At 43.4% G+C, this 18723-nt stretch overlaps 1 protein-coding gene across 4 annotated transcripts; it reads right to left on the bottom strand.

Annotated features, from left to right (window-relative positions):
- Positions 1-4864: 4864 nt before the first annotated feature.
- LOC309871152 (cystatin-13-like) lies at positions 4865-17959 on the bottom strand. 4 transcript variants are annotated; one of them, XM_082743835.1, is made up of 4 exons: positions 17816-17959; positions 15124-15463; positions 10407-10520; positions 4865-5086 (listed from the first exon to the last, which is right to left on the bottom strand). In XM_082743835.1, exons 2-4 carry the CDS (start codon positions 15349-15351, stop codon positions 5003-5005), a joined length of 426 nt encoding a protein of 141 aa, XP_082599961.1. In that variant the 5' UTR covers positions 15352-15463; positions 17816-17959; the 3' UTR covers positions 4865-5002. The 4 variants fall into 4 exon arrangements, with proteins under 4 accessions (XP_082599961.1, XP_082599960.1, XP_082599959.1 ...); XM_082743834.1 differs by having other exon boundaries at positions 15124-15466; XM_082743833.1 differs by having other exon boundaries at positions 17756-17959.
- Between the last annotated feature and the right edge of the window lie 764 nt (positions 17960-18723).

The following is an 18723-nucleotide window of genomic DNA, read 5'->3' on the forward strand; positions in this document are numbered from 1 at the left end:
GCATGGTTCCAGACAGAGGGGCTGGGCATGTGAAGGGCTCATCCTAACAGGGCAGTAGAGGGGGCCCAGGGTTCTCTTCCCTCTCAGACCTCTGGAGTCACCTCCACATAGCACAACCTGAAAGTACAGGTGCCTCTGAGCTGCTTCCTTGGGGCTCAGGAGGAATGACCTGCTCCCCTAGAGGCTCAATGACCATGACCCAGCAGAAAACCCAAAGTGCAGGATGGATCTAGACAGGCACTCCAGCCCTCAGGACACATGAGGCCCCCATCTTGGGGGCTTGCTCATACCCATTGCCTGAATCAATAGCTGTGAGGATGTGGGAACAACTGTAGCCTCCACACACAGAGTGGTCCAACCACCACCTCCAGCTGCAGCAAGTCCTGGACCCTCAGAAATATTCCATCAAGGCCTCCCCACCTTTGGACTAGGAGGATGCATTTTCATGAATCCCAGGAGACCCACAGACCATTTAATTTTGAGTGACACTGCTCTACCAAATGCTATTAGACTCTGTCTGAATCTCCTGGGTGCAGATTGCTGCCGTCCATGAGGCTCTGGGTCTCGATGGGCTTCCCAGGATTCCAGGCAGAGCCATGGGAAGATGCTGGCAGTGGGCATCCTCCCTGCCAGCCGAGCATCACTAATCATGGACATAGCTGTGCTCTTGTCCCACAGTCATTCTGTCTGGTCCCAGACTTCAGTAGATTTCTAAAGACCCTCCAACCAACCACTCTCCTGTCTACTCCCATGCTGGTCTGTACTGAGTTGTACCTCAATCTGCAGAAGGAAGCATAAAGAGAGCTCTTTATCCACTGTGATCCCAGCATGTTTTCCATAGTCAACCCCACTAATTCTACTGAAGTCCCATCAGATAACTCCAGGAGAGGGTCTTCTGTGTGTTCAGTCCAATGGTGGGGGAGGGTGCTGTCCAGACCCTTTTGGGGCTCACCCTATCTCCTTATCTTCTTCTGGAGAAGAAAGGTCCTCAAGGCAGGTATCAAATCATGGCTCCTAGTAAGGACTCACTAAATCCTGCCTCAGATCACACTTGTGAGGCTTTGTTAATGTTTCTACCCTCTCCTCCTCCCATGGGAGTCTATACAAATTCGGGTTCTGGGCGGCGCCTGGGTGACTCAGTCGGTTGAGTGTTTGCCTTCAGCTCAGGTCATGATCCCAGGGTCCTGGGATCAAGCCCCATGTTGTATTCCCTGCTCAGTGGGGAGCCTGCCTCTCCCTCTGCTTGCAGCTCCCCCTGCTTGTGATATTTCTCTCCACACCCCCACACAAATGATAAACAAAATCTCTAAAAATTAAAAAAAACATAGAAGAAAAAGAAAGTGGGAGTTTTGTCCCAGTCCCCACTGTGTCTCCAGAGTCCTGAAAGTGAGTACAAGTTCCAGGTGCTCCAGCTTTGTAACAGGTGTAGGATTCAGGGACCTTGCCCTGCCTATCCTTGTGGCTTGGGGTGGTCCTACCTGCTTCTTTCCTGGAGTCTGTATATTGAAGGAGCAGGGAAGCCGGTCTCTGAATCATCAGTGTCACCTGAGGTAGGACCCTGGGTAAAGCCCTGACAGAGCCAGAGGTAAAGGCAGGGGGTTACTAGAGTCAAGGTTAGCTGCCTTGTCAGGCCCAAGTTCCCAGAGAGAAAAAGAGGCCCAGCCAGTGGCTCAGTCTCAGGAGAGCTCCTTCTTCCCACAACATGTAAGTCTAGTGTTGACACTGTTGCCCTAGTCCTGACCTGTTAGCCTCAGTCTCCACGTCAAGGCCTGCAACTGGGAAAAGAGCTATGCTGGTTATCAAACCCTCTGTGGCCACTTCTTCATCTATCAGGAGACAATGGACACTTCCCTAAACTTTCCCAAGGTGTCAGAGTCATGGTATAGCCTGGGCTCAGGACTGAACACAAAGTAACAATAAAGTTACTCCTATGGAGGCAAGAGGAAGGAGAAAGGGATCTGGGACCTGGGGGAGTGGGAGATGGAAAATGACATATGCAGAGAGCTATCTCAGCAGCCTGCAGTCCTTGCCCTGTGTGTGAGCCTCAGCATGACCCCATTCCAGATAACCACTCTGGTCCCTGATGCTCCAACTCCCCTCAGATCCTAATACCTGACATGGGATGCAGACCTGGATTTCTCCCTGGCCCTGGTGTAACCCAGGAAGGGAGCACGTCTTGCTTAGAAGCTACACTTTTGAGTATTTTTTTCAAAATTTCTCATGACCAAAGGGAAAATGAGGACATAGTGACCAAGTCAATGCTTCTGTCATCTGTGTATCTTCTAAAAAGCACAATTTCTGCAGAAGTGGGTGGGGGCAGGATAACTTCTAATAGACAGCTGGTCCCCCAAGTGGCCCAAGCTACAGGCTTAAGCCCAATGAGACTTTGAACTTTGGAAGGAAATAGGCCAATACTGAAGATACCTCAGAGGCTATACATCCACACATTCCAGTCCTCTTCAGGCTCATGTATGACACTGCCAACAGTGGGCAAATAAAAACTCAAAAAACTGGGGCACCTGGGCGACTCAGTTGGTTAAGCATCTGCAGTTACTCATCTGTCTTTGGCTCAGGTCATGATCTTAAAAGATTCCTGGGATTGAGCCCGTTGGGCTCCCTCTCCTTCTACGCCCTCCTTCTCCCTCTCCTTCTACTCCCTGCTTGTGCTCTCCCTCTCTCTCCTAATAAATAAAACCTTAAAAAACCTCATTAGTCAATATAACTGTTTTGATACTGATTTTTCATTCTGACTAACTCAGTGCCTCAGAAGGGCCCAGACAGCTTTGGAGAATTAAACACAAAGCAATATCCCACTCATACTAGACAGCTGACTTTGGTGGGTGTAGTTAGTAAAGTTTAGTTTGGCCCAGATGCTTGTAGCTATTATGAATACGATGGAAACAACCAGCCTAGGGTTTCTGAATGTGTTAGATCCCTCCAGGTGTGCAACCACATTGTCAGTGTTCAAAGGAGAAAGCCCTGCTCTAGCAGCTGTTCATGGGACCAGATGGGGCTGGCCAACTCCAGCTACAGAACAAGAGATCAAAGCCTTTGGCAGTGGTTGGCAGCTGAAGGGCAGTGGTGGGCAGAGAAGTGAAAGCTACAGGTGCTGCAGGCATAGGGATCCCCATCCCAAGGTGGGAGGGACAATGTGATACGAATTGCTCTGCCTGTGTCCCTAGAACTCTATGATCACATGGAGGAGGGAGGCCTGGCATGCCTTCCCCAGAACATTGTTGTTGGCTGAGGTGACAAAATGTAATTGTGTCCTATTGACTGACCCCCACAAGGGATGCCCCCACATGGTTTCAGGCTGCCCTTCATAGTAGACCTGGGCTCCACCATGAGGTTGCTTCCTCCAGAAACTCACCTTGAGACAATAATTCAAGTGCAAGTGGTTTATGCGGAGGTGATTGTAGAAAATACCAGGAAAACAGTGAGGAGAGTGAGCAGAATAACAATTTGGGAGATTAGGGCTTCTTCTTGGACACATTTCAGAAACTAGACATGTCTCAGTTTTACCTCCCAAGGGTCAAGAGACTGGGGCATTCCCTCCCAGCACCCCAGCCACCTCACATAGGTGAAGAGAAAGCCTTCAAGCAGAGTGGCTCAGGTACAGGGAGAGGTTACTTGTCAGCCAGGTGACCTCTGAGTTTTACCATCACACAGAATGTCCCTGTGCTACTGTTGACACTGTGCTGGCTGGCCTTGACCTGCACATCAGTGCTGTAGTTTCCATACCCAAGTTTCAGAAAGTGCCTCTTTCTGCTCATGTTAACCATCTTCATCATCTTATTCCCACTTCTGCACACATACATGCACACACACATATACACATGTGCACACACACACAGTGGTAGCCACCCTCACAGATGGCATCCATTGGTCCTCATATCCTGGTCATCATACCCTTAAAGAGTCCCCTCCCACACTGAACGACAGCTATTGGGACCAATAACACAAGGAAGAGGTGATGGTGTGCGACATCTGAAGGTAGGTCACAAAGGGCAGTATGGCTTCCATCTTAGTCTCTCAGAACATTCTATCTGGAGGAAGCCATACCAAGCTCACAGTGGCTCTGTGGAAAGGCCTACATGGAGAACAGAGATCTCCTGTCAATGGCCAACACCAACATGCAGGCTTTAGTGTGAGCCACCTGGGAAGTGGATTCTCCAGAGCCAAACTATCCCTCTGATGAAGACAGTGCAGTCAATGTCTGAGTATAAGCTCAAGGGACAATGACATCTGGAACAGCCCCACCAAGACTCCTTCAGATCCCTGACCCACACACACCATGAGAGATAGAAATTGCTTAAGCCATTAAGGGCAGAAGGATTAGTTACGCAGTATTAACTAATGCATCCCACTGTGCGCACGCGCACACACACACACACACACTCATTCATGCACAAAGCAGCTTACTATCCATGAGCCATCAATCACCCTTGCATTGTTTCTGCTTCACTTCAAAACCAAAAGTGCACTCTAGATCCACACATGACCCAACTATCTTCCATTTGGACCAGCTGTCTAAAATTGTTTCTAAGCCAATGGGCTGTGTCGTCCCTGGAGTCTCAGGTAGGGAGATTTTGGTGGAAATCCAGGGAAGGAACACTCTCAAGGGAGCTAGACCCTCAGAATCTTGCCAAAACAACTCAACAGCTCAAAACAGTCAAGGATTGGGTCCTCCAGTTAGTTCTCTAGAACAGCTGCCAGTGAAAAGTAATTTGTGCTTAGAGTTCAATGAGATCTGGAAACAGGTGTACACTCTCTTCCATCTACTGGTAGCAGATTGTCCTGCTAGTAAATGAATGGGCCAGCTAGAAGAGGCTGACAACACAGTAAAAAGGCATCATGTTCTCAGTATCAGACCCTGAAGTGCATACAAAAAAGCACAAAGGCCACAAAAGTGAAGTCAGTGGGTCAGCTTATTTAAACGATTTACAAGCGTATTTGCTTCTTTAAAATGGAAGTGAAAGCAGTGGAATATGCTAGAAGGTAATTAGACCTCTTCACATTGTTTCTTCAGCGTAGTGAATTCAAATTTCCAAGGTTTTGTTGCAACAATAAAGGTGCAAAGAAACATCTAAAAGAGATGAAAAAGAATAATCAGTTTGTAAGAAAGAAAAATGAAAAACAAACAGAAGTTTCTATTTCTAGGTGCCAGAATTTGGCTTCAGGGTGGCTAAAGGCAGCCTGAGCCAGCCATGCCACTGCAGTTCCTGGAGCCCTTAGACTTGAGACTGGATGGCAGAGAAGTCAGTCTCACTCACCAGGATGGACCCCTGCCAATTCACCTGTGATCTGAAGTCATTGTGAGTGGTAGGAGCCCAGAAACTGATTATTCTCAGCAATGCTCATCTCTAGCTCTGGCCCTCATCCAGCCACTGACTCCCCTGCAGCCTACTGAGACTCCACCTGGAGGGCCCAGGGAGTCCTTACCAGAAGAGGCAAGAATAGTACAGGTTCCTGAATGTCTTGGTGGGGGAGGGCAAGCTCTGGACTGGAGACTAGAAGCAAAACTTGCAGCCAGGGAACTGAGGGAACATATAGAGCTCTTTCCCAGGGCCTGCAGAATGAGCACGGTTTCAGGCTTCTGGTGTGGGATGAGTTCACTTATATGCCTATTCTCACTCCTAAAGATTTTATTCAGTTAGAATACAAATGTAAATGAAGAATACCTCCACTACATCAGTGGAAACATGAATGGCAACATCAAACAGAATTGAAGTTGTGTAAGATACAAATATAGAGGGATCAGCCTGAGGAAGAAAATAAGACCAAGCTACCAGCAATCCAGACAGGCCATTGGAGAACTAAGGCCAGTCAAGAAATTCATTCTGGCTAGAAGGGTGTCTGGGATGGGTTCAGGTGCTTCTTGGCAGTAGTAGGAAGGGAAGGGAGTGGGTTTATCAGAGGGTAGACTAATTGCATAACTTCTGCATCAGCCAAAGGAAACAATCAGGAAACAGAGGAATTGAAAACCCAATTATCAGAATCAATCCTGGAGGACATGTGAACAATGTATATTAAAAATCTTTAAGAAGTGAAAAAATATTGAGTAATTTAACGTCCAGAAACTTTGCCCACAAGGAAACAATAATCACACAAATAGAAACAAAGAACAATATTTATTAAAGCACTGCTCGTAATAACTAAAAGTTAGGAAAACTTAACCAATTCTGAGGGATGGACTAAAGTAAAATGTGGAACACAATCAAATGAAATCATAGTTTCACTATATAGTGCTCTCATATAATTTTAGAGTTTGGGAAATTCTTAAAATTTATTGTTAAATGAAAATCTAGGTTATGCAACAGTATAGAGTATGATTTCAACAACACAAGTGTACAAATATAAAATATAGAAAAGTTAGTATAAATAACAATGTATTGACAGTGGTAAACTTTACATAATGGTATTTATAGTTGATTTTAAGTGACTTAATACTTTTGAAAGTTCCAAATTTTCTACCTGAGATGAATCTAATAACTATTTAAAATCATATCAAGTTTTAAACTTGGATTCCAAGGAGCTCAAATGTTTGCCTTTTCTTCCTTCCTAAATCCAAATAAATAACTAAAGAAAGCATATGGGGTCGAATCTATAGGATCTCTGAAATGCAAGACAGAAAGGATTCTCCTCTTGATAAGAAGTGGATGTAATCAAGGTGACAAAGTCTACTGAATTACAGATGCTCCATGTAGAAGATGAGAGCATTAGAGAAAACCAAGAGAGAGAACTACCTCCAAACCCCACAAAACTTGAAGTCATCCTCAACTCTTCTCCACTTACTCTCCATGGCCAATCCATCAGCAAATTCCAGTCAAGCCTTTCACAAATATCCAGAACTGAGTACCTCCACCATCCTAACCAACATCATCTCTCACTTGTGGTATTCCATTAGACTCCTGATAGCCTCCTATTGATCTTGTTGCCTCCACCCCTGCCCCCATGCTGGCTTTTTTCCGTGTGTCTCTCCATGTCAGCATTCCTTCTATTACTAACTAGTGTGTCTTGAAAGACCAGTGACTTCAATGGGCTGGACCAATGGGCACCCTTACCCTATAGCCTCTACAGTCTGTTTCAATGGGCTTTCTGCCCTCTTACTTCTATAGCTCACATCCATAGTCACCCTCTGGTTTGAAGTTGAGTTTGGCCAAGGGTAGATAGAGGCAGGAAATAGGAAGCATGAGATGTTGAGGTCAGGTGGTTCCAGTGGCTTGGCTGTGGCTCCTCAAAGGAGCGCTCCAGTTGGTTGTTCCAGGAGAAAAAAAAAAAAAAAAAAAGCAAGGCATAGAGATGAAAACCTGGGTGATTACTAGGGATATTAAAGTATTTCAAACTCCTTAGAAATCAGAGATCAACCAAATGAAATGGTGGGGAGATCACCTTTCACATACTTCAAAATGAAAATATTTAAGATTTAACCCCAAGTGCTGAGGGAAAATAAACAACCATATACACCACTGAAGGAAGGTGTGCTGGTTCTACCACTGTGGAGAGTAAAACTGAGGTTACAAGTATGTGTGGTGGCCCCACCAGCGCTGAAGCTGCACAAGTGGCTGAATGGTGGTCCCACTCCCTGGGGTGTCTCAAGGAGAGCCCCAAACCTGCTCGGTCAGCATGCATCCTGTCACTGCTGCATTATGGTTAAAGTGAAATTTTAAGATGACCACAAGTAGATAGAAGGTCAAAAATGATGCAATACAGTCATATAAGAGCTTAATATGTAGTAACAAAACCAATTTAGCTGATTTATATACACATTAAGTGACCCAAGAAACCATTTAACATAAATAAACAATAACAGATTGTACCAACATCATAAATTTCAAAACATGTTGTTGAGTGGAAAAGAAAATAAGAGAAAGTTCTAAAATTTCTGTACATTTTAAAAAACACACAAAACTCTGCATACATGGATTAATTTATTTTTAATGGGTAGGAACACTTCTCAACAACTTGAGTGTGTATCTTAGAAAGGAGGGGGTGGAATGCATATTTAATATTTTACTGGTTGAAATAAACATTTTAAATTAATGAAATAAAATGACAATAGTTATAAAATCAAGCACATGGGTATTTGATATATCATTCTTAGTATCTACTAGAATTTTTTAAATGTTACTTTATTGAAAACTAGTCCTAGTAACTTAAAATAATAGCTTACTCTCTAGATGTAGCCATCCTCTTGCATTTGGTGCTCTGCTGTGGAGCCTACTATCCATTAGAATATGAAGATGCATTTTATTTGCACATGTCTGGGCAATTTTAAGGAATCATTAATCTGCCATTATTTTTGCTTAGCCATGTTTCATGCCAGCTTTAGGTATATACCAAATAGGTGAAGGAAATACAAAAGACAGAGACACTTGTGTATGTACCTTCAACCATGAAAAAGAAAAACTGGAAGTAACTTCTATGAAAAGATCGCCAAGGCAAATCTGTCCAGCAAAATCCAGCTCAGCTTGCAGATCAGTGAGAAATAATGAACAGTTGTTGCTTTAAGCCACCAAGTGTCTATGTGCGTGTGTGTGTTGGCAGAGGAGAAAGATATCAGCAAAAACTTACAGAAACAGTGTGCTATGTCTAGAACCTGGCTGTCCCTGGTCCTGAATATGATCAGAATATGGTTTAAGACAAACCCTCAACTCTATGGTCAACTAATCTTTGACAAATCAGAAAAAAATATCCAATGGAAAAGGGACAGTCCCTTCAATAAGTGGTGCTGAGGAAATTGGGCAGCTGTATAGAGAAAAATGAAACTGGACCATTTTATACCATACACAAAGATAAACTCAAAATGGATGAAAAACTTCAATGTGAGGCAGGAATCCACCAAAATCCTAGAGGAGAATATAGGCAGTTACCTTTTCGACATCCACCACATAACTTCTTTCAAAACACATCTTTTTTTTTTTTAAAGATTTTTATTTTTATTTATTTATTTGACAGAGAGAAATCACAAGTAGACGGAGAGGCAGGCAGAGAGAGAGAGAGGGAAGCAGGCTCCCCGCCAAGCAGAAAGCCCGATGTGGGACTTGATCCCAGGACCCTGAGATCATGACCTGAGCCGAAGGCAGCGGCTTAACCCACTGAGCCACCCAGGTGCCCTCAAGACACATCTTCAAAGGCAAGGGAAACAAAAGCAAAAATGAACTTTTAGGACTTCATCAAGATAAAAAGCTTCTGCACAGCAAAGGAAACAGTCAACAAAACTAAGAGGCAGCCCATGGAATGGGAGAAGATATTTGCAAATGATATTACAAGTAAAGGGTTGATATTCAAGATTTATAAAGAAACCCTCAAACTCAACACTTAAAAAACTAATAACCCAGTCAAGAAGTGGGCAGAAGACATGAACAGACACTTCTCCAAAGAAGACATACAAATGGCTAACAGACACATGAAAAAATGTTCATCATCACTAGCCATCAGGGAGATTCAAATCAAAACCACAATTTGATACCACCTTACACCAGTTAAAATTGCAAAAATTAACAAGACAGGAAACAACAAATGTTGAAAAGAATGTGGAGAAAAGGGAACCCTGTTGCAATTTTGACTTCAACCCTGTACAGCCACCCTGGAAAACAGGAAGGAGGTTCCTTGAGATGTTAAGAATAGAGCTGCCCTTGACCCAACAATTGCACTACTGGATATTTACCCCAAAGATACAGATGTAGTGGAAATAAGGGGCACATGCACCCCAATGTTCATAGCAGCAATGTTCAAAATAGCCAAACTGGGGAAGGAGCCAAGATGCCCTTCAACAGAAGATGTGGTCCACATACACAATGGAATATTATTCAGCCATCAGAAAAGTTGAATACCCACCATTTGCATCGACATGGGTGGAACTTGTGGGGATTATGTTAAGTGAAGTAGGTCAAACAGAGAAAGAAAATTATCATATGGTTTCACTCATATGTGAAATGTAAGCAAGAGCACAGAGGACCATAAGGAAAGGGATGGAAATCCAAAGGGGGAGATGGAAATCAGAGAGGGAGATGAACCATGAGAAACTACAGACCCTGAGAAACAATCTGAGGGTTTCAGGGGGAGGAGGGTAGGGGAGGGGGGAACAGAATGATGGTATTGAGGAGGACACCTGCTTTGATTAGCACTGGGTGTTACACTTAACTAATGAATCACTGAACACTGCATCAAGGACTAATTATGTACTATACAGTGGCTAACTGAACATAATAATTTGAAAAAAGCTAAGTTTTCTTTACAATGCTTCAGTGCTATGGAATTTACAATAATAAAACTGTCTTTCCACAAAGAAGAAGAAGGAGGAGGAGAAGGAGAAGGAGAGGAAGAAGAAAACTAGCCAATCAAAGCAGAATTGGTCCTATCGGTTTTCTCTGTCTGGTACACAGACCTGGCCAAGCCCATACCTTTTTCATTTGGGGATCCTGTTGTAACAAGCAGTTTTCATTTTCTCCTGAAATTTTCTTGCACATTGTTCGGGCAATTTTGACTTCAAGAAAGTAGTCCAAACTGTCTGTGACCTGTCAAAGAGTAATTTAAAAATTACATATCATAGCGGCACCTGGGTAGCTCAGTTAGTGAAGTATCTCCCTTTGTCTCAGGTCATGATCCTTGGGTCCCGGTATCAAGCCCCATGTTGGGCTCCCTGCTCAGCTGGGAGTCTGCATCTCCCTCTCCCTTTGCCCCTCTTCCTCTCTTGTATTCTCTCTCCCCCTCTCTCAAAATAATGAATAAAATCTTTTAAAAAATAAAAATTAGATATCATAAGTGAATATATGATACCAAGTGTCATCTCTGATAAGAAACATGTCATTGACTGCTTAGCGCAAAGAATGTACACCTCCTTCTCTTCCTCTTATATTTTCCATGTCAGAAATTTGGGGATAACTAGAGGGGGAGGGGTCCTTACCATAATCTTGCTCCCTCTGTCTCTCTTATCATGATATTGAATGTTAAATAATGACGACTACCCCCAAGATAAAGCAAGAAAACTATTTCCCAAACAATGTTTTCCTGGGAAAGGTAATGGTTTTCTTATTGGAGTTTGGAAAATAAACATCTTCATACATCATCAATAGATATTGGAAGAAGAACACAAGACATCCCAGAACTGAAATTTCCTTGGAGGATACTGTTTCTCTAGTCTCCTTGGCAATTTTAGCAATTAAACCCTATTGCACATGATGCACCCTCCCAAATCCCTGATTTCAGGGCCTCTTCCTTTCCCATGCAGAGCCCCCCACCAGCCCTGGTGTTCCAGAGAGCCCTATGGGGAAATGGAGATACCACAATGGCAAATGGAGACTCTTATTATTTAAAAATGAGAACAAGGTAATATTTTACAAAACTTAAGGGAGAGAATGTATTAAAGAAAATGACCAAGTTAAACACAATAACTGATCCTAGAAGAGTAAGAGATCATTTTGAAAATACAGTAAACTCTTTGGACATTCTAGAGAAGTTGCCTGGGTATTGAATGGAATGGTAGTGGTTGGCAGAATTGTAAGTATGGTTTATTGAATATCATATATACTTTAAAATTTTTCAGTTATGTGTGTAAGTGTAAGGACAGCCAACGGCTTCTGGGGGTGCATTCAGGAAATAACAAGTCAGATTGGAAATGCAAGAAATTGGGTCTTCGCTTCCATTTTTCAACTCAGTGACTTTCATACGTACTCCTAGAACATTTTTAATGACTGGATAACAAGTTTCTCAACCTCAGCACTATTGACATGTAAGTCTTTGTGGTAGGGGCTGCCCTGAGCACTGCAGGGTACTTAGCAGCGTCCCTGGTCTCTGCACACTAAGTGTCAGCAGCGATAACCAAAAAGCTCCGGTTGAGATAACCAAAAAGCCTTCCAGGTATTGCCCCAAATCCCCTGCCTAGCAAAATCTATACCCATTTGAGAGCCCTTGCTTTATGTTTGACTGATATTTCCAAGTTAAAATCACCATAAAACCAAACTGCTCTGAATCATCCTCAACAACCCACCAACTGACAACCAGCCCTAGCTTGTTCCCTGATTGCCCAGAAAAGGGAAGAGGATAAGGGTCCTGGCTGCTGAGGCAGCCCTTCACTGTCTTCACAGACAGGTCTCTGATTCTCCTGACCTTCCATGACCTCTTTCATCTGGCTGCAATATCCTACCACTTGCACTGCACCCATATTACTCAGGCAGTAACAGGTGTTCATTCACAACAGGCAACCTGGGTTTAAATCTTGGCTCTTCTACGTACTAGCTGTGTGTCCCTGGACAAAATACTAAACCTGTCTGTGCTATTTTCTCTTTAAAGTGGAAGAAAATAGTTCCTGTATAATGAGTTACAAGATCTGAATGAGCATATGAAAAGCAACCAGTTCTGGCACAAAGTACACTGTATATACAGTTGACCCTTGAACAATGTGGGACTTACAGGCACAATCAAAAAACCAAGTGGAACTTTGGACTCCTCAAAAACTTACTAATAGCCTACCGTTGACCAGAAGGCTCACCAATAACATAAACAGTCAACTAACACATATTTTGTGTATCATATATATTATATACTGTGTTCTTGAACTAAATTAAGCTAGAGAAAAGAAAAAAATATTAAGAAAATTATAAGGAAGAGAAAATACATTTATAGCACTGCATTGTATTTCTTGAAAGAAATTAGCATATAATCAGACCCATAGTGCTTTTTTTTTAACCATCATTCCCCTTGCACAGAATCTGCAGCAGAGCCTCGGTCAACTACGAAAAAGAACAGGTAGCTGCAAACTTTTTCTTTAAGGACTGGAGAGTAAATATTTTAGGCTTAGAACACACAATAATGTCAGTACTGCAGAAAAGTAGTCCTAGACTGCACTCAAAAAATGCAGGTGGCAATGTTCTAATAAAACTTTATTTATAGACATGGAAATTTAAATTTTATATAATTTTTCATGTCACGAAATATTCCTTTTTTGTTTCTTATAACTATTCTTATAACTAGTTCATGGGGCATATGAAATAAGCAGCAAGCCAGACTTGGCTACAGGCTATAATTGTCTAACTCCTGATATAGATCTTTGTACTTTAAAGTTAAATCAACCAATAAGATATAGCTGCTCTCTTTATATAGAGCCTGTGTGTGTTACTAAGTTTAATTTGAATTATCACCAAGAATTTTTCTTTTTGCTTTTGTTTTGTTTTGAGTTAATTTTATTTTGGGGGGATGTTTCATTCTTCCTTACCTTTTTCTTCAGTGTGTTTTCCACTGGTATGTCGATGGAAGGTCAAGGAATTTTAAATACTTCTGTTCTAGACTCTTTTTGAATCTGTTTCTACCTGATTCTTTTGAATTCTTACCTGCATTCAAGTATTTACAGTGAGCTGAGAAATAAAATGTTCATTCATGAAAAAACTAGCACACAGTACAAAATGATGTATAAGTTTTGAGACATGAGAATTCAGTGTACTTTTGATTAAGTGAAGCAGAACCATCTATTTGTGAAACTGAAAAATTGTAGATAAAGTAAAGTCCATGAAAGTGGAATAGTTCACTATCAATTAGTTCACTGCATATAAATGAGCTCCCAAGGCAGTTGATATTTACTTTATTTTAAATTTAACTACTTTTTAGTTTTAACTAATTTATCTAATATTTAACTTGGCCACCAGTGGTGACACACATCCTGGCCCCAGGTGTCCACTACTCAAGAAACACAAACAACATAGCCAGGACCACACATACAAAAAGGAGGGAGCCAAGGCCCATTGAGTGTGGAGGATGGTAAAGGGACCAAATGTCCCAGCCTCACAGGGACATGAAGCTGTCAAATGAGCTTTCTCTCCTAACCCTATTAAGAAAACAGGAACCTGAGCAGGTTCCTGATGACCTGCAGGTATGGACAACAAAGGTTAGAGGGCAGAGGATGGAGAGGAGACAGGGCTAGTGAAGGAGGAAGAGGAGCACAAAGACTGTCCGTGTACTGCATGTCACTCCAATGTTGCCGGGTAGTCCCATTCCCCATTAGCCCCTCCCTCTTCCCTTCCTTAAACTCCATCCAGACTGACTGGTTGAACCCCCATTCCTTCTGTGCACCTACTGATCCCTCTCCAAGTTCCCCCCAAACCACATCTTTCTTGGGATATAACATTGGTACAATGACCTCTTCTATGATACAGTCCATATTCCAGTTCCCCCAAACACATCTTTTACTGGTTTTTAATTTTTTTAATCCCAGAGATAATACAAGACCACATATTGAATTTAGTTGTCATGTTTCTTACACCTCCTTTAATCTGGAAGTTTCCCTGCTTTTTTCCCTATCTTTCATGACACTGATATTTTTAAGAGGTGTTACAGAATGCCCCATAATATGGATTTGTCTCATTGTTCTTCATGATAACCTATGGAGGGTGGATTTTAGACAGGGAATACCATGCACAGATGATGCTGTGTCCTTTCTATGACCTCACATCAGGGGCACATGATGTCAGTCTGTCCCAGTGTTGGTAACAAGCATTTTGGTAAACAAGGCTCTTGCCAAATTTCCTGATTGTTTTTACAATCTTTTCCCTGGTGTAATTAATTAATGAAAGAATCCCTGCATCAGTTTGTCCCCCACCACTCTCCCACCCAGTGGTTGCAGGACTCATTCATGACGTTTGCCTGAAGTAGTTATTGCCATGATGATTTCCTACTTACAAAGCTTTTACATATACAGGTAGGTTTTTTTCTATAAACAAGAGCCTTCCCTTCTTTTTTTTTTTTTTTAAATAAAAGCTGGACTTGCACTTCCTTTGCTTTTTCTCTGTGTTATAATCCATAACTATACTGACTCATTTTGATGATAACAGCCCAAATTCTCCCAGACTTGGCCCCTTCAACAACCCTTCTTGGACTCTATGCTTTCCAATATGATTGTAATCAATTTTAAGTTATTTTAATGGCTACTTTATGTTTTGTCCCAGAATGATAAAGGATAAAGTGTAACTAACTTTCCTCCCAAAACCCCTAAAATAAAATTAATATATATTTGACTAACAGTGTCTCTCAGCTGTTTTCCCCTCCCTGGGGTCTGTGCCCTTTGTGGATAATGGGCCCCTCCATGACTGCATCTTGGAAAGAAAGAGCAAAGAGAATATGCTCACCAACCTGTTCCTGGGATTTCAGGACCTTCACCACCTTGAAGGTGTACTTGTCTTTGCTGGCCTTGTTATACTCTTTCATGGCATGCCACAGTGCCTGCCGCACATAGACGTAAGTTTCCGGGATGTCTTGGAAATTCCTCACCACCTTCGATCCGCCCCAGGTGTGGACACCTCTGGGCACAAAGGTCACAGTGGCCACCAGGAGCAGCAGGCTCAGGCAGAGTCTGGCCATGGCACCTCAGCCAAGCGGGTATAAGCCTTGTTCCTTCTGTCCTTCCAGGACTGGGGCAGGACATGGGCTGGGCTGGCCCTGCTGCTTCTGCACCCCCCCAGTCTTCCTGACACTGCTAGGGGTAAAAAAGAGAGAACTTCTGTTAGCTTTGTGTCCTATGGGCTTCTCTCTCTCTCCTTCCCAAAAGAGAAGTGGAGTGAGAAATCGGCAATCACAATTCAGCACGTGTTCCCATCTTGGCTGTTCTCTTCTGGAAGGAATGCACTCACACTCCTTTCCTTCCCCACCAAGTAACCCCTGCCTCCTGGCCTGCGAGGCCCCCGCACATCCAGCGCAGGTGCCTGTCTATATCAGGTCTCAGTGCACAGAAAGGCACAGGGACAGAAGCACTGCCTCAGGGACAACATGGACCTCAAAACTCATCTTGTCTCCTCTTCGGGAGCATGGATGAAAATCCTCAGGGAAGCCTTTGGCTTCAAAACTGCCCCTCTTTGTCTCCCCCATTTCCAGTCAGGCTCAGTAGCAATCACACTGACATCTGTTTGTGAAGCATTATTGAGTCTTACCAGACCCTATAATAAGGATATCACATGTTTCTCTTCTTTAATTTAGAATTAATTTAATTAATTTAATTTAATTTAATTTTTCCCTTGGGGCCACATAGTAAGTAGCCCATTTTACACAGGAGGGAAAATAGTTCTCACAAAGAGGTCAAGTAAATGCCTCAGGCTACCTGTCAGAGTTACCTCATTGCCTGAAACACACCTTCAGACCTATTGCAGTATAACTGATAAGTATCTGTAGATCACAGCTTTAATGTATATTTGCTGTTGGGGAGATTCCATTTGCCATAGAAAGTTAATCAAGATGTAGTTCATGAGACAGAGGCACAACAATTACTGTGTTAAGTACATGTAATTCAAAAGCAAATAGCCTGAGAGATAAAGGGGCCAAAGGCAGGCCACCTCAAGAGGAGCCGCTTTGCCATGAAGATTATTTTGATTTAAAATAATCAAAACCCAGCAGATTCAGGAAAAGTTCTTTAGCTTTTCTCCTCCTCCAGCCGCCTACAAAGAATTTAGGTAGAGGACCTGCTCCAGGAAGAGAACTTCCTGGACAACTACATTATACTACAGACAACTACATTATACTATCAGTAAGGTATGGTAGAGAGGTCCTACCTACAACAGCAAGCACTGTTAGATCAAAGTCCTCTCTGTACCCCATTGTTTCCATAGGGCCAATAAGCATTTGTTTGCCAAACATCAATTCTTTTTTTTTTTTTCTAAGATTTTATTTATTTATTTGACAGAGAGAGAGATCACAAGTAAGCTGAAAAGCAGACAGAGAAAAAGGGAGAAGCAGGCTCCCTGCTGAGCAGAGAGTCAGATGCGAGACTGGATCCCAGGACCCTAAGACCATGACCCCGAGCTGAAGGCAGAGGTGTAACCCACTGAGTCACCCAGGAGTCCCACAAACATTAATTATTTTTCTTTCTTCTTGAGGTTTACATTCCTCCCCTTTGAAGTCCCAAACCCCATACCATAGTCCTTTTCCTTAGTTCAGCATGACATGTATACCTCAGTTTGCCGGACTGTCTTTGGAATTTCCATGTCTGTGTGAATTCCCCATATGTATGAAATTAAATTTGATTTTTCTCCTGTTAATCTGTTGTGTATCAATTTGATTCTTAGTCTAGCTAGAAGGACCTTGAAGGGGGCACAAAATTTTTCCTCCCCCAAAGAGACAAAGGCAGAATCATAAAGTTGTGTTCATTACAGACATGTGGTAAGTATAGCATGCCTAAGTTGAGTAAGGAATGTGACAGCAGAACCGAGAGACATCTGATATCCATCAGTTACTAAGTACACATGAGATACTCAGAAAACATAATATTCATAAGGTCTTATGTTAGCCACGCAACAATAATGCCATCCTGGCCCCACGTGTCCTCACCCCAGGAACCACCAACCCAATCCTCAACATGTCCAGCTGTGCTAAGCAGACTTCCCTGTGCGTCTCCTCAGGGCCAGTACGTGTTTCTGATCTGCTGCACAGGCTTTGCTCAAACCCCCACTGTGGGCCCCATAACCCCATCAACATGGAGACAGAGGCAGCAGAGAGCATGACAAGCCCAGGGTCTGGGCAACATGCTCTTTTTTTCTCCCCAGCTTGCCTCCATACCTGAAGTATGTTAACTTGCTTCCTTTCCCTATCTAGCCTCTCACCTGATGGTTTGATGGTTTGCACCGACTTGATACACATAGGATTTAGTAGAGCAGCTAACTTTGGCCTGTAAGACCTTCTGCTCCATGATGTCTGAATGTGTTGCCCAGGGCACCCTTGGAGGCCACCTTGGCATTATAATCCCTCCCCACCTGGCACAGCTACACCCCAAATGCACGTCAGAACCAAGCTCTTCACAACACTCCTGCTTGGTGAGATGTGGCCTGGCTGTCCTTACCCAAAGGAGGTATCTTTCTCCTTCCTGAGGACTTGAGCTGTGACCAGCTCCACTCGTGGGCCACTCTCTGCCCAGCACGGTCAGTTCATGTCCCTGCACCTGGTCAGGGTGTTAGTCAGGCCTGAGTCAGGGGTCTTTCTGCCCTCTGGCTATACTCTCTGGCCAGGTGATCATATCTGTGGCCCCTTTGTGAGGTAAGCCCAGGCTGGGTTGCTGATGCTGCTCAAGTGTGGGCACATCTGACAGGTCCCTCAGCTCTCAGAGCCCCACAGGCTCAGCAAGACCAGCAGCTTCTGCCCTAATGTAGAAATCTCGTGTGTTTCATACCTCCTGGCTTTCTAAATTCCTGGGCTTAGGACTGAACCTTTAGGAAATGAAACTACCTAGTTTCTGTTGGCATTCTGTTATGTGACTCTGTAGTCCTAGAAGCAGGATGAGGCACCAAACTGCCAGGCTCAGGGAATCTAGGACTGAGAAGCACTTGGAGAGGTGGTGCCTATGGCTGGCAGGGATTTCCCACAGAAACACCAAGCAGAAGGCATCATTTGACAGTGGCAGTCCTGGCATAACATACCTCTGTGGGATGAATGAATGAGTAGATCCCCACAGACCTACTAACAATATGCCCCCCCCATTGTTAACCTTGTCCCAGATAAATATTCACAATTCTGCCTCCCTCCCCCTGTGAGGGTTCCCTCGCTTGGTGGTAGTTCTCAGGCCCCAAGCCAAGCTCCACTAAGGAGCAGGCTCCATCCCTCTCTGCAGAGAACCTGGCTGTGACAGGGAGCTCCCAGGAACTCAGAAACCTGGGGATTAATATTTGTCTTTCCAGAGTAAATTATAGATCAACATGAAGAGGATCATCCCTGAGAGCCATAAGGTAAAACTCCAAACAAGAAGACAAACTC

The sequence above is a fragment of the Mustela nivalis genome (genome assembly GCF_964662115.1).
Source record: "Mustela nivalis genome assembly, chromosome: 8".
Lineage (NCBI taxonomy): Eukaryota > Metazoa > Chordata > Mammalia > Carnivora > Mustelidae > Mustela > Mustela nivalis.

Bases quoted from the DNA above. Each gene is read 5' to 3' on its own strand.
- LOC309871152 (XM_082743835.1), bottom strand. From the start codon at position 15,351: ATGGCCAGACTCTGCCTGAGCCTGCTGCTCCTGGTGGCCACTGTGACC. The intron at 10,521-15,123 runs GTTGGTGAGCAT...ACTCTTTGACAG, and splicing joins TCCTGAAATCCCAGGAACAG to GTCACAGACAGTTTGGACTA. The intron at 5,087-10,406 runs GTATGGGCTTGG...CATCTCTTTTAG, and splicing joins AGGATCCCCAAATGAAAAAG to ATGTTTCTTTGCACCTTTAT.